This window comes from Aquarana catesbeiana, linkage group LG11, assembly GCF_042186555.1.
Source record: "Aquarana catesbeiana isolate 2022-GZ linkage group LG11, ASM4218655v1, whole genome shotgun sequence".
Classification (NCBI taxonomy): Eukaryota; Metazoa; Chordata; class Amphibia; order Anura; family Ranidae; genus Aquarana; species Aquarana catesbeiana.
The window spans coordinates 26,995,794-27,009,515 of record NC_133334.1 but is presented as its reverse complement, the minus strand read 5'-3'; the positions used below and the strand labels follow the sequence as shown (position 1 = coordinate 27,009,515).

Genomic DNA, 13,722 nt, shown 5'->3' with positions numbered 1-13,722 from the left:
GTTACTGACCCAGAGCATGCAGATCAGGAAGTCAGAGGAAAGTCAGAAGTTCTCTCCTGCTTACTTGTTCTAGGTCCCATGAAGCATGATGGCCAGGAGAGTAGCAATTTCAGAAAGGAGAGTCATGTTTCTTCCATAAAAGGTGGGGGTACGCAGCTAGGAAAATGTGGAGTGCATGTGGTTGGGCACGCAGCCAATAAAACGTGATGAGCAAACACTAGGTTGGGTACTCAGCCAAGAAAACATGGTGGGCACACATTAGGTTGGATACTCAGCCAAGAAAACATGGTGGAAAAATACTAGGTTGGGTACTCAACCAAGAAAACATGGTGGGCACACATTAGGTTGGATACTCAGCCAAGAAAACATGGTGGAAAAATACTACGTTGGGTACTCAACCAAGAAAACACGGTGGCCACACACTAGGTTGGGTACTCAGCCAAGAAGACATGGTGGCCACACACTAGGTTTTGTACTCAGCCAAGAAGACATGGTGGCCACACACTAGGTTGGGTACTCAGCCAAGAAAACATGGTGGCCACACACTAGGTTGGGTACTCAGCCAGGAACACATGTTGGGCACACAGCCAGGAACACATAGTGGGCATACACCAGGTTGCGCATATGGTTGGGCACACAGCCAGGAATACATAGTGGGGGTACACCAGCTTGGGCACACAGTCAGGAACACATGGTGGGCACACAGGTATACATGGTGAACACAAACTAGGTTGGGCACACAGCCAGGCACTATAATGGGTAGGGTCCCCAGGACTTATAAAAAAACCCAGAGGTTGACTTGACCCACCAGGCTCACTTTTGGGTGGATTGATGGAAAGGTTGTTAAAATTTAGACAGCTCCAGCATTGCAGAGACATAAAATGAGAGAGCACCTCGGAGATTGGCTTGGGTTGTGTCCTCGCTGATGACCTTCAGGAGATGAGCCTCTTCCTCTGATCAATACTGGAAGTGGAGAGGAGCGGTAATGTGACTCGGGGAGGTGCATTTACTGGAAGACCTCAAGTCGTATCATGTGCGCGGCGGGGGTCCCTGGAGAGCGGCTCAGGGACAGCATGGAGACAGCCGAACATTTGTGGTCTCCTCAGTGCAGAAATTCTGACGTACACACATCTCTGAGACTCTCATAACATATTAGTCATAAACTGAATAAGCTCAATCTCCAAAATCTCATATCACCTTCTTAAGTTTAATGTCATTTTCAATCTCTCTGCTTCTCCTGGTTCTTCCCTCCCCCTCAACATGATAATTATATGTTTAAATAAAACCTTTACATTGTCACTAAATATCTTATATTATATCCGTTGCTTCATTACTGAGTCTCTGTGCTTCTTCATGCAATGCCTGCAGATCGTGGCTGGTGGGAGGGGCCAGCAGGGTGCTGTACATAGCTTACTGAAAACATCACAACACCCTGCCTCAGTACTCCTCTCCAGAGTCCTCAGCAGTGATGCAAAGCAGTGGGCTGGCTCTTGAGTGGAGTTATGCAAATATCAACACACCTTGAAGAGCTTCAGTGGAATACAGGGGAGAAATCGGGGGGGGGGGGGTCTAGTAGACCAGGGGTCCCCAACCCCCGGGCCGCTGCTGATGCGTGGCTTGTTGGGGGCTGGGCGGCGAGCAAGGTTCGATCTGCATTGGTGGCCACTTGCATTACCGCCTGGGTTCCGCCTCTTGCTCTGCACATGCGGGGGATCTGGATCTAGTGCACTGCCATCCTCCTACCACCATAGGGTGCCTGCTCCCCTTCTCCCAACAATACCACTCCCTTCCTCCCTTCCCTCTTTGTTGTCATGTCTTCCAGTTTATGTATATATATTTTAGAATCTTTATTTGTATCTCATTGGCTGATCACGCGAGCCCTATTTAATATTATTATTAATAATAAATTGAAAGTTCTTTTTTATTGAATTTTTTCCCTGTGAAAGTACAGAACAGGGCCTTTGGGGCATACCCCGGCCAATTGGTGCACATAGCCATGTGCATAACAGTGTACATCTCACCGTGCATCTCTAAACTAAACTAAACATTTTAACTAAAACAAATAACAAAAAAACAAAACAACCACAAAATGGGTACCCAGGTTTCGTATGGTAGGATGATGGCAGGAGGTATCTGTTCCTGCGGAACTTCTTATCTCTTTCTTCTGTCTGAGCTCTACTTTACAAGAACAGTTAGGATTAAGTGTAAACATATGACCTCTGGACTACCACCACCACTCTGGGGCATGGACCTCAGCACTCAACGGGGCCAGGTAAGTATGAAGGGTATCTAACCGGGGCGATCCCCAATGGGCTGTTCATCCGTCGTAGACTCAGAGTCCGTCCACAGGTGCCAGACGTTTTTATATTTTTGGGGGCATCCTCGGGACAAATAGGGTGCTTTATAGAGGGGTATCATTGTCTTAATTAACTTTTTCCATGAGGACAGGGTAGGGGGGACAGCTGACTTCCATTTTAGTACTATAGCTTTCCTTGTGTAAAATAATAGGATGCCTATTAGAGTGCGGATTGCTTTAGCTAATGCCAGTTATTCCACAAGGCCGAGGAGACAGACGCTGATTGTCAGAGGAATAGCTATGGTAGTTAACCCCTGGACAATAATAATAAATGGAGCTCATGTAATCAGCCAAACGGATACAAATAAAGATTAAAAAAAATAAAAAAATTTTGTTCAACAATAAAAATGTTTTTTTTCAAAATAAGATTTTTTTTTTATAATAATAATAATAGATTGCTCTTATGTGGTCAGCCAATTTATTATTATTATTATTATTATTATTATTAAAAAATAAATTATTATTATGAAATTGTTGTTATTACTATTATTGAAAAAAATATTTGTATTCTTTATTTGTATCTGTTTGGCTGAGCTCAATTTAATATTATTAATGATAAATAGGGCTCATGTGATCAGCCAAACAGATACAAATAAAGATTTAAAAAATATATATTTGATCAATAATAACAATAATATTTTTTAATAATAACAATAATATTTTTTAATAATAACAATAAATAAATACAGATACAAATAAAGATGTAAGTAGCAGGCTGCAAACCCCCGACACCATCCCCCCCCCCCCCCTCCCACCCCCAGTCTGCGGAGGGGTCATCTTTTATGAGGCCGGTCCCTGGTGCTGGGTAGGTTGGGGACCGCTATAGTAGACACTGATGCCCCAGTAAATGGAACCTGTCACAGCAAAACGCTATAACATAGGGGACTATTGGCCCCCTATGTGGTAGAAATGAAGTTAATTGTAAAACTAATAATAATAATATTAACAAAGTAAATAAATAAATTAAAAAAAAAAAAAAAAAAAAAATATATATATATATATATATATATATATATATATATATATATAATTTTGTTTTCACGTACACGCTCATAAGACCAAATGCATATAAAAATGATTGCACTGCACATGTTACCACACATATCGCCACAAACGTCGGAATGAGAGCAATAATTCCTATGTATTATTGACCTCTAGAGGCTTTTGGGACCCCTTTCACACTCACACCGCCCGAGTGTTAGTGGTAAAGCGGCGCTAGTTTTTGCAGCGCATTACCTGCGCTTTGCTGGCAGGAGCGGGGCGCTTTAACCGCAAAGAAGGGGTTAACAAGGTGTCAAAAGTGCCAAAGCACTTTGCAGGCTCTTCGGCAACGCTGCCCATTGATTTCAATGGGCAGGGGTGGTTTAGGAGCGATGTATACACCGCCCCAAAGACCCTGCTTGCAGGACTTTTTTTTTCTCCTGTCCTGCAAGCGCACCGCCCCAGTGTGAAAGCACTCGGGCTTTCACGCTGGGGAGTCTTGAGAGAGGCGCTTTACGGGCAATATTTTTAGCGCTAAAACGCCTGAAAAGTGCCCCAGTGTGAAAGGGGTCCGAAGCTCCACCTATGGACAATTTAGGGTACTGAAGTTTGCCCCTATTCCACATATACATGAATTTTGTAAGGCTTGACATTTTGGGTATCTATTTACTTGCAACTTCATCTTTAATATGTTACAAAAAATTGGGCAATATATTGTGTGCCCTAAAATTAACTTTTAGCGCATTTTTTTTTTTTTACAAAATAGTACGTTTGATAAACCTCCAAAAAACGTATCATGTACAAAAACTGCAACAAATGGCTCTGGTAGACAAGTGGTTAAAATAAATAAAAGGGAATTTGAGAGAGGTGGGGGTTGGAATGAGATGGGGGGGGGGGGGGGGGGGGGAGCGCGGCTGAGGATGCTGAAGGGTCTGATCTAAGCTTTTGAGTGTCTTTCCTGAGTACCCATTTGAGGACAGCCCTGTGTGCATGTGAGCCTCATATCCGAAGCCAGTGAGCTCTGACTTGTATGTCTTTTACCTTTTTTTTACTGCTCTGTATGAATAAGTAATAATTAAGCATGAACTGTTATCCCAGCGCCTCCTGGATTTATCCTTTTGGAATCTTAATAATTTCCACCTGTTTTTCATGCATTAACACTCCTCCTTAAGCCTCATACACACGATCGGATTTTCCAACGGGAAATGTGTGATGACAGGCTGTTGGTGGAAAATCCGACCGTGTGCACGCTCCATCGGACAATTGTTGTCGGATTTTCCGCGGACAAATGTTGGATGGCAGGTTTTAAAATTTTCCGCAGACAAATGTCTGTTGTCGGATTTTCCTAGCGTGTGTACACAAGTCCGTCCATACAAAAGTCCAAGGTACAAACACACATGCTCGGAAGCAAGGACGAGCTGGAAGCGGTCGGTCTTGTAAACTAGCGCTCGTAATGGAGAATTAACATTCGTGATGCGGCAAATTATGAAATCTCCAAATGCAGCGCACAATTCTCTTCTGCTATAATGGGATAATAATGAAGCTGCTTTGCTGGTGATACTGATGGAGTTATTGCAAACAAATTTTCAAAGTTTTTTTTTTTTTTTTTTTTTTTTCTAGTGATATCAAGAATAATATTATTATGCTTGTTATTTATTTTTGGTGCAAGTTACCACAACACCATTATCCCGTAGTTTTTTAAGATCAAAGATACAACTATGTTGGTGTCCCTTGTTAATTTTACATTGTATTTTTTAAATGTAACTGCCGACTCCTAAACTGTCATTTGAAGTAAAACACATAGACAAGTTTTATTCTACACAATTTTTGTGCATTAAAAAAAGAAAACAAATAAAATTAGACATGCTATCTGCCAATAGAACTTACTGTATATACTCTAGTATAAGCCGAGGCACCTAATTTTACCACAAAAAAACTGGGAAAACTTAGTGACCCGAGTACAAGCCGAGGGTGAGAAATGCGCAGCTACTATAAGTGGAAAAGAGGGTCAACAATGCCCATTTGCAGCCTCACTGTGCCCATTTGCAGTCATAGGTCCCCCCAACTTCAAACTCAGTAGTTAAGGGTTCCTAGATGCCCCCCTAGCTGCAGCCAAAATTTGGGGTCTCTGGACCCAAAGGGTCCCGAAATGACATTGTTGCAGGTGGACACAGTTGACTGACTTTGGGGCCCCGTATATCGGGGCCACTTGGTGCTAGGAACCCCAAATGTGGTGTGCAAACCCAGTGGAACTAGCACTACAATATATCCAAGCTGGGGTTCCTAGCACCAAGTGGCCCCCGAAATACAGGGCCCCAAAGTCGGTTCGGAAAATGTCATTCTCTGCTGCAGAAAAGTGCTTGACTCGAGTCCCAGACCTTTCTACACGTGGCTGCCCTATTAAATCCCTATAGCTGCCGGTATCCTTTATGACTGCAGTGATCCTGAGATCTGAGCTTGCAAAAATTTGCAGGTGAGCGTGTTTTGTGGTTCCGGCACTGCCCCGCTTTTCTTTCATTGCAGCATGAGAGGGAGGTTGCAGAGCAGAGAATCGTTACACTGTGTGGTGATCCGGGAGCTCTCTGTGTTATAAAATGTATTTCCCAAATCTCTTCTCTGTCCTTCCAGGTGATGTGAGAAGCAAAAACCGAATTCACACGCTTCCTCCATGGCGGCTGTGGTGTCCGAATCCCCCAGCCATGTCCTGGCAGAATTCGATTCTCTGGACCCTCTGCTGTCAGCGCTGCGATTGGATTCCAGCCGGCTGAAGGTGTGTGCAGCTCTCTGCCAAAATGTATTGAAACAATAGGATATTTTTTTTCCCATACCCCTTTTCAGACTTACTGATGTCATCACTGGGTCTCTGTTCTTCTCTATGCTATGACATTATCACAGCCTCCGACCTCAGTACTCCTCTCAAGAACCCTCAGTCCTGATGCAAGTAGTGGGGTTGGCACTTGGGAGGAGTTATGCAAATATCAAAATAGCTTTATGGTCTGGAGGAGTGGGTGTTCCTAGGCAGGCTGTATTTGCATGCAAGATCACCCCAAGTAAGGCCCACATGTAATGCTGAGCCTCCATGATTGAAAGAACTCAAATCCAATGAATGAAAGGGCCGGGCCAGGGACAGTCAGCCTGAGGAGGAAAGAGCTAGATGATGCAGCCAGGAAATGAGGTGCGCTGTATCTGACTTGCTGCAGCTTTTAACGCACATTGTGAGAAGCTCACAGTGTGCAGTGAAATCAGAGTAAGTAATTTCAGTGCAGGATTATGAGGGTTCCCACCATCCCTGTGCTGAGTTCCCGGGTCTGTACACCTACTGTGCCCATTATGAGGGGTTTCCACCATCCCTGTTGGGTTTTGTATTTATTTTATACTATGAAGAACCTAATACATAGAACATCCGGTAGCAGATTCACCGTAGGTGTATCCAAGACATGGGGTGACCCGGCCTGTGCAGCCCCCCTGTACACTGGACAGGAGGGCGGCGTGTCGAGGAACACCAATCCTTCCAGGTAGCTGCTGAATGCCCGCTTCTCTTCCTCTCCCTCCCGCAGACATTCAGCGGCTGCAGGAGGGAAATGAAGGACATCGGTTCCTCTACATGCCACTTTTGCTGACTCTCTGTCCTGCTGCCCCATGCCCCTGTAAAAAAAAAAAGTAAAATAAAATGGTAAAAAAAATAAAATAAAAAATAAAACAAAAACAAAAACTACTGACACCAGTGGCGGAAATACCAGGGTCGCAAAGATCGCACTTGCGACTGAGCTCTGGCATTCCGCCACCTTGGGGGGTGGGGGGGGCCAAGACAGCAGGAAGGTGGCCCACTGTGGAGACCTGTAATAAAGAGTCCCATGATGGGAGTAAATGATCCTGGGATCAGTGGGAAGGGCCCTGGTCGGGGGGCCAGGGGGGTCCCTTCATGATTTCTTGCACCGGGGCCCTGAAGGTTCTAGTTACGCTTCTGATCCGAGACATTTAATAAATCAGGGCCTGACTCCGCCCACCAGGCTTCAACTATAACCCAAATGCCACTTTTGTGTGGACTGATCCTTTAAGCCACTTGAACACAACGTGCTGTAATGTTCCTTTGAAGAAAAATATTAATTTCATTGTAATAAAATTTTAAAAAATCTATCTATCTATCTATCTATCTATCTATCTATCTATCTATCTCTGTGCAGTGTACCTGCCTGGCCGTGTCCCGGAGATGGTTGGCTCTCGGCAGTTCCGGAGGAGGTCTCAACCTCATCCAGAGAGATGGTTGGAAGCACAGGCTCATCCTCACACACAAGGTAAACCAATCAGAATATACTGAGCCTTGTTTAGTCATTGTGAATACTTCGTATTATAAAGTTGATACTTTTTTGATACTTTTTTTTTTTTTATTCTGTCCACATATACATATAAAGAAAACATAGATTATGTATCCATTTATCCATCTCCTTTTGTTTTGGCCCCAGGAAGGAGCGATTTCCAGGGTCGCCTGCTGCCCCCACGATGACGACTTTGTAGCTGTAGCAACCAGGTAGGAATTCCGCCGTGCCACAAGTTTGGATCTGATAGTTTTGGGTCAGATAAATGAAAGCGAGCTCATCCAGTAATCCCGAACACGCCCTCCGCAATATCCCAGAAAGATATATATATATATATATATATATATATATATATATATATATATATATATATATATATATATATATATATATTAGACTGCACACATTATCCCTTTTTAAATGGGCTGTTAAACGCCCCGGGAAGGGGGGGCCCCGTGGGAGGGTGGGGAGGGGCAGGCCTGCATGCACTGCCATTGGCTGTCACCTGATCAGAAGCCAGTCCTGCCGGCTTTCGATCAGTACTAGAGTCCAAGAGCTGTCTTTGACAGCTTAGTCTCTGTGCTGGATTGTGCGGCTCTCAGCGGTTCATTAAAACATAAGATAAAAAAAAGCAGCTTCAATCCAGAGCTGCCCCATGCAGTAATACGATTCAGCCACAAGATGTCCTCTGTCTTTCAGGTTGAATGACAGCCAGCATCATTCATCCGTTTCCTCTGAGTCCAGGCTGTCAGGAACCCACCCCCAGCCTGTGGACAGGAAAGGAGACGTTGCACAGTGACGAACTTCATACCACAAAAATGCACTCCAGATCTGTTCAGGATGCGTTTCTGCATGCACATTTTTAGTGTATTTTTGATGCGTTACAGATGATTTTTTTTTCTTCTTTTTTACGTTTTTTTTTTTTTTTAATTTTATTTTTTTCACTGTACTGGGGTCCGGTCAGTGGCGGCCCATCCATTAGGGGCACTTGGGCACCGCCTCCTCTATGTACGCCCTGCCTATATGTATAATGGATAGATTCATGCATAGCATGAATCCTTCTACAGCCGCCCCACGGCCACCCCCTATTCAGGCGCCTGGCTTCTTTCAGGACGCTGGGCGCCTGAATTACAGCGGCGGGGTTGTTTTTTTTTTTTTTTTTGTTTTTTTTAGCACCTGATTATAGCCGTAGGCTCTAATAGGCTTCAAAATAGGGTGGGCTCCGAGCGCAGAACCCAGGTGTTACAACAGCGAATGAATATCCGTTGTTGTAACACTGATCCTCTATCCTGCCAATCAGAAGCAGGTCTGAGACCCATTTTCTGATTGCCCAAAAAGAGAAGACTCTCGATTTGGCTGCTGAGGAGGAGGAGGGAGGAAACGGAAGCCTCCAATGCCCGCGGAGAGCAGGGGAAGGAAAAGCTGTCGCCGCCGAGCAAGGGAAGCCGCCGGTGAAGCTGCATAGATGGGGTAAGTGCACCAGACCCGCCTTGGGGAGGGGGAGGGGGTGGTACTGTTTGCTGCCACTGCGTCCAGTGCATTTCTTATGTGCTGTTGATTTGTTCCGATGCATTTTGCTGCGTTCCAGTACAGTTCTGTGTAGGAAAAATGCAGCATGTTCCGCTTCTTTTTTTTTTTTTTTTCTGGAACCCCGCTGGAACTGCAAGCACAGGTGTGAACTATGCCATTGCTGTATTGATTATTACAGGGATTCTTTCATTTGCATCTCATATATCTGCCTTGAGTTCAGCTTTTAAATGTAGTTTTTGGAGGTTTGCGTTGCCATGTCCGAGTTATAGTAAATATGGGCCTGTCTGTGGTGCCAGTAGTATCCAATCGCGGTCAAAGAAAGCAAGGCCTGTTTGATACAAGAACTCCTACTCTTTTTAGTTGTTCTATATGGCTCCATGTGTTCTGATCATTGTTGGGTTTGGGTGGAGTTAATCTCCTCTATTTGTTTTCTGTAGTCAGGGAATTGTGGTGGCCTGGGAACTCAACCAGGAACGTCGCGGGAAGCCCGAGCGCATCTACGTCTCTTCCGAACACCGGGGCAGGAAGGTGACCGCCCTCTGCTGGGACACGTCGGTACTGCGGGTCTTTGTTGGGGATCACATGGGCAAAGTGTCGGCAATCAAACTGAACTCTTCCAAGCAAGGAAAGGTAGGCATGCAATAAAAATAGTTAATTAACCTCTTATTGACCACCGAACACCTATGGCTGTTTCCAATCTTCATAGAAGATTATGTAATGTCAAATTGAAATTTTACCCATTTCTTTTGTTTACTGATTACCAAACCACAAAGGTCATCAATTGCTGACTGGTTAAAGAAGTGGAAGGAGGTGGGTTAGGATTTACACCAAAGGCCTAAGGTATTCTACTGAGAAAGATTATTTAATGCTGAAAATGCTGGTGAGGAACTGAGTAGGTAGCTGGGGAGTTAAAGTGATTTGTAAACGATCGCCTTGTAAAACAACCCATTCGGTTTAAAACAGAAATTAAATGAGACCTTGTGTAATATGCTTATATCTTTTTAATGGTGCAACGATAACTGAGATATATGTAAATGTTGCCATTTGAAATTGAAATGTTTTTACTTTGGAAGCTGTTTATTATGTTCAATAACAATATTTTTTTGATTTAAAAAAAAAAAATAGAATTGAAAAATCTGCATAGTAGGGATGCACCGATATCGTTTAAAAAAAAAACATAACATAATAATAATAATAATAATAATAATAATAAGTACAATGACCAATATATGACAAAAAATCTTTACACTTCAGCTGTCAGCAATGGTACAAAGGATTCAAAAGTTATTTACAAATTAAATACAATTTATTTTAATTTTTTATGTGAAATGTGTAGATGTTAAAGGTATACAAAAAAATCAAGCACACAAATACAAACAACATTTTTTTTTTTAATTATTAATAGTTTCGTTAAAATAGAAGTGAACAAAAAAATAAAAAAAAATAGCAGGAAAATAATAATTAAATGGAGAAAGAGAATAAGGAGTTAATTAGGGCTGATAAGAGTAAATTAAGGGTTAATAAGAGATTAAACAGAGCAACATTTAATAAAGGGCTGTGGCACCCTGGTGTGCCCTTCAGGGGTACCTTGGCAAAAATTGCCTAAAAATTGCCAGCAAGGCAGCCTGTTTTGTTACCCAAAGCCACAGGTATTATTGTACTTTTTGGGCACCATGCAGACCAGCCACTGGCATCTTAACAATGACATCATATGATAAGGATGGACACAGGACTGGCCCAAGATATTGTATTGCCTGGGTCCAAGAATGAAATGCTGCCCACCCCCCACCCACCCCAAAAAAAAAAAAAAAAACATCATGCCCATCAAAAGGTCCCCACATCCATTATTTTATATCGATGTGATTTTTTTTTTTTTTTTTTTTATAATCATTTTATATCAATTAAATCAAATTTTATTTTAAAACCCTGCGCTCTGAATGCAGGGATCAGAAGTGCGTTGAATGCAGGTTCTTCTGTGATTTCCCGGCCATTTAGTCATTGGCCCGGGACCTGCTGATCAGCTTGTGCTGTAGCGAATCGTAGCATAGATGGGGCGGTGGGTGCATGCCTCTAATGTTGGGTGGCCCAGGTGTACAGATGCTGTTGTGATATGTAAAACTTAGTTAGTTTTATACATTTTAGAATGGGGTACCTCGAGATACCAGCTTCAGTATCCGTGCAACCCTAGTGTATAGGTATAAAAAAAAAAAGTGTTTGTGTGTGTGTATGTGTATAATATATATATATATATATATATATATATATATATATATATATATATATATATATATATATATATATAATATATATTTTCTCCTGCTTAGTGTGGTCAGTTTTTAATAGGAAAGCAGAGGGACTGACAGGAAACACCAGGGATTTCACACAAAGAAGCAATACAAAGAGAACAGGAGACTTTCTCATACAAGTACATGGTACAGCAGCCACTTATCTGTAATTTGAAGTGTTGGGGAAACAAACACATTAAGGTTCAAAGTTTATTCTCTGCACTGTTGCTCTTCCGAGGCAGCTTCTATCCTCAGCTCTGCTCACCAGTAATGTACTGACTATGCTGACTGTTCTTGCTGTAGACATAGTTTATGTCAGGATTAATGACACTATTGTCTCAACTGACTGTACCGGGTGTCACAGAGTGGGGTGGCGCTGATGGGCCTCGTTAAAATGTAGTTATGGGGCCCTTAGCAATCCTCCTAAACGCAATGCTTTCTTTACCCTGACCAGGCTGCCGCGGCTTTTGTGATGTTCCCGGTTCAGATCATTACCAGTGTGGACTCCCGCATAGTACAGCTGGATTATTTCGACGGTCGGCTTCTGATCTCCTCCCTGACGCGCTCTTATCTGTGTGACACTGAGAGGTAGGTACCGCTTTCTGGAGCCAATAAGCCAGACCAATGTGTAAGGATCTATTCACATTGAGTGCGTCTCCAAAGTCGCAGTGCAATTTATTTATTTTTTAATTTTATTTTATTTTTTTATTTTTTTTCCTTCCTTGTGCAACTTTGATCCAACTTTACATTCTATGGATTAAAGTCACATCAATAGTTGCACCAATGCAGTGCAGGAACCTTTTCAAAGTCACTGTGACCTAAGGTCGCACCAATTTGAACGGGTGTCATTGAAAAGAATGGGGGTAAAACTTGTCACGCGACTTTGATGTCCAAAGTCGCATGAAAGAATCGCACATGGTTGGAGCGTAAAGTGCACTTATCGCGCCAACCCACCACGGTTCATTTTTCATTTTGTATGACTGCTGTAAGCCAAGGAAAGATACATTCTGCGCAACACTAAAAATTTGACACAAAAAAGTTGAACTTCATTATAAAAATGCACAATTGGAGTTTGAAAATGAGACGCTACTCGCCACCCCTTCAAGTATTTATAGCGCTGGTTGGTGGGGGAAGGTACAGAGCACAGTGATTCCCAATGATCGTAGAGCAGGGTGGGCAGAACAACGGCTCCATCTTTGTTCAGGCATCATCCAGGGTCATTATCTACCCCCATCTCTGAGCTGGCTCCATACTGGCTCAGAGATGGCAGAGTCGTGGAAATCCGAGCGCCTGTGCAGTTCTTGGTTGTGTTCACAAATGTCGGCTGAAACAGGTCAGCCCCTTGCTGCAGCCCTTCACCTTGTGAATTGCTACAAAGTTACAATGTTGCATTCTAATCAATAAGGGCCAGTTCACAGGTGGAAACTCATATGGAAGCACTTGCGTTTTTATGCACGCTTACCTGCTTTTTTTTTTTTTTTTTTTTTTTTTATACGCATTTACTAAACTCCTATTGCATTTAGCTGCTTTTTTTTCTGTGAGTTTTCTGACTATTTCTTGTGTCATAGTTACATAGTTACATAGTAGGGGAGGTTGAAAAAAGACACAAGTCCATCAAGCCCAACCTATGTCATCATTTTCTTTTCACAAAATATACACTAAAATCCTTATTAGCGCACACAAACGCAACATAACTTACACAATTCCTGCTCAATCTAAAAGATAAAACCGAATGAGTTAATAAATAACATTCCGTATGTGAATGAGGTATTGGGGCTCATTCACATGGGCTCTGTGGCCTAAACAGTGTGAGCCAGATTTTTAATTTTTATTTATAAAAAAAAAAAAAAAGTTGTAGCTGGAGCTGTGTGCAGACAGCCTATATTATGCTATGGAGATGCAGGAACTGTATGAACACAGCTGCCCCGTACACACGGTCGGATTTTCCGATGGAAAATGTGTGATAGGACCTTGTTGTCGGAAATTCCGACCGTGTGTGGGCTCCATCACACATTTTCCATCGGAATTTCGACACACAAAGTTTGAGAGCAGGCTATAAAATTTTCCGACAACAAAATCCGTTGTCGGAAATTCCGATCATGTGTACACAAATCCGACGGACTAAGTGCCACGCATGCTCAGAATAAATTAAGAGATGAAAGCTATTGGCTACTGCCCCGTTTATAGTCCCGACGTACGTGTTTTACGTCGCTGCGTTCAGAATGATCGGATTTTCCGACAACTTTGTGCGACC

General features: G+C 42.8%; 1 protein-coding gene across 1 annotated transcript in view; it reads left to right on the top strand.

The window, feature by feature from the left end:
* The window catches only part of HPS5 (HPS5 biogenesis of lysosomal organelles complex 2 subunit 2), a gene marked incomplete in the record, with an annotated part of 45,894 nt that overhangs the window by 3,117 nt on the left and 29,055 nt on the right, over window positions 1–13,722 (top strand). The window contains 5 exon segments of the mRNA XM_073604115.1: window positions 5,966–6,107; window positions 7,522–7,632; window positions 7,801–7,865; window positions 9,621–9,813; window positions 11,923–12,056. Coding sequence (XP_073460216.1) covers window positions 6,006–6,107; window positions 7,522–7,632; window positions 7,801–7,865; window positions 9,621–9,813; window positions 11,923–12,056 — 605 coding nt within the window.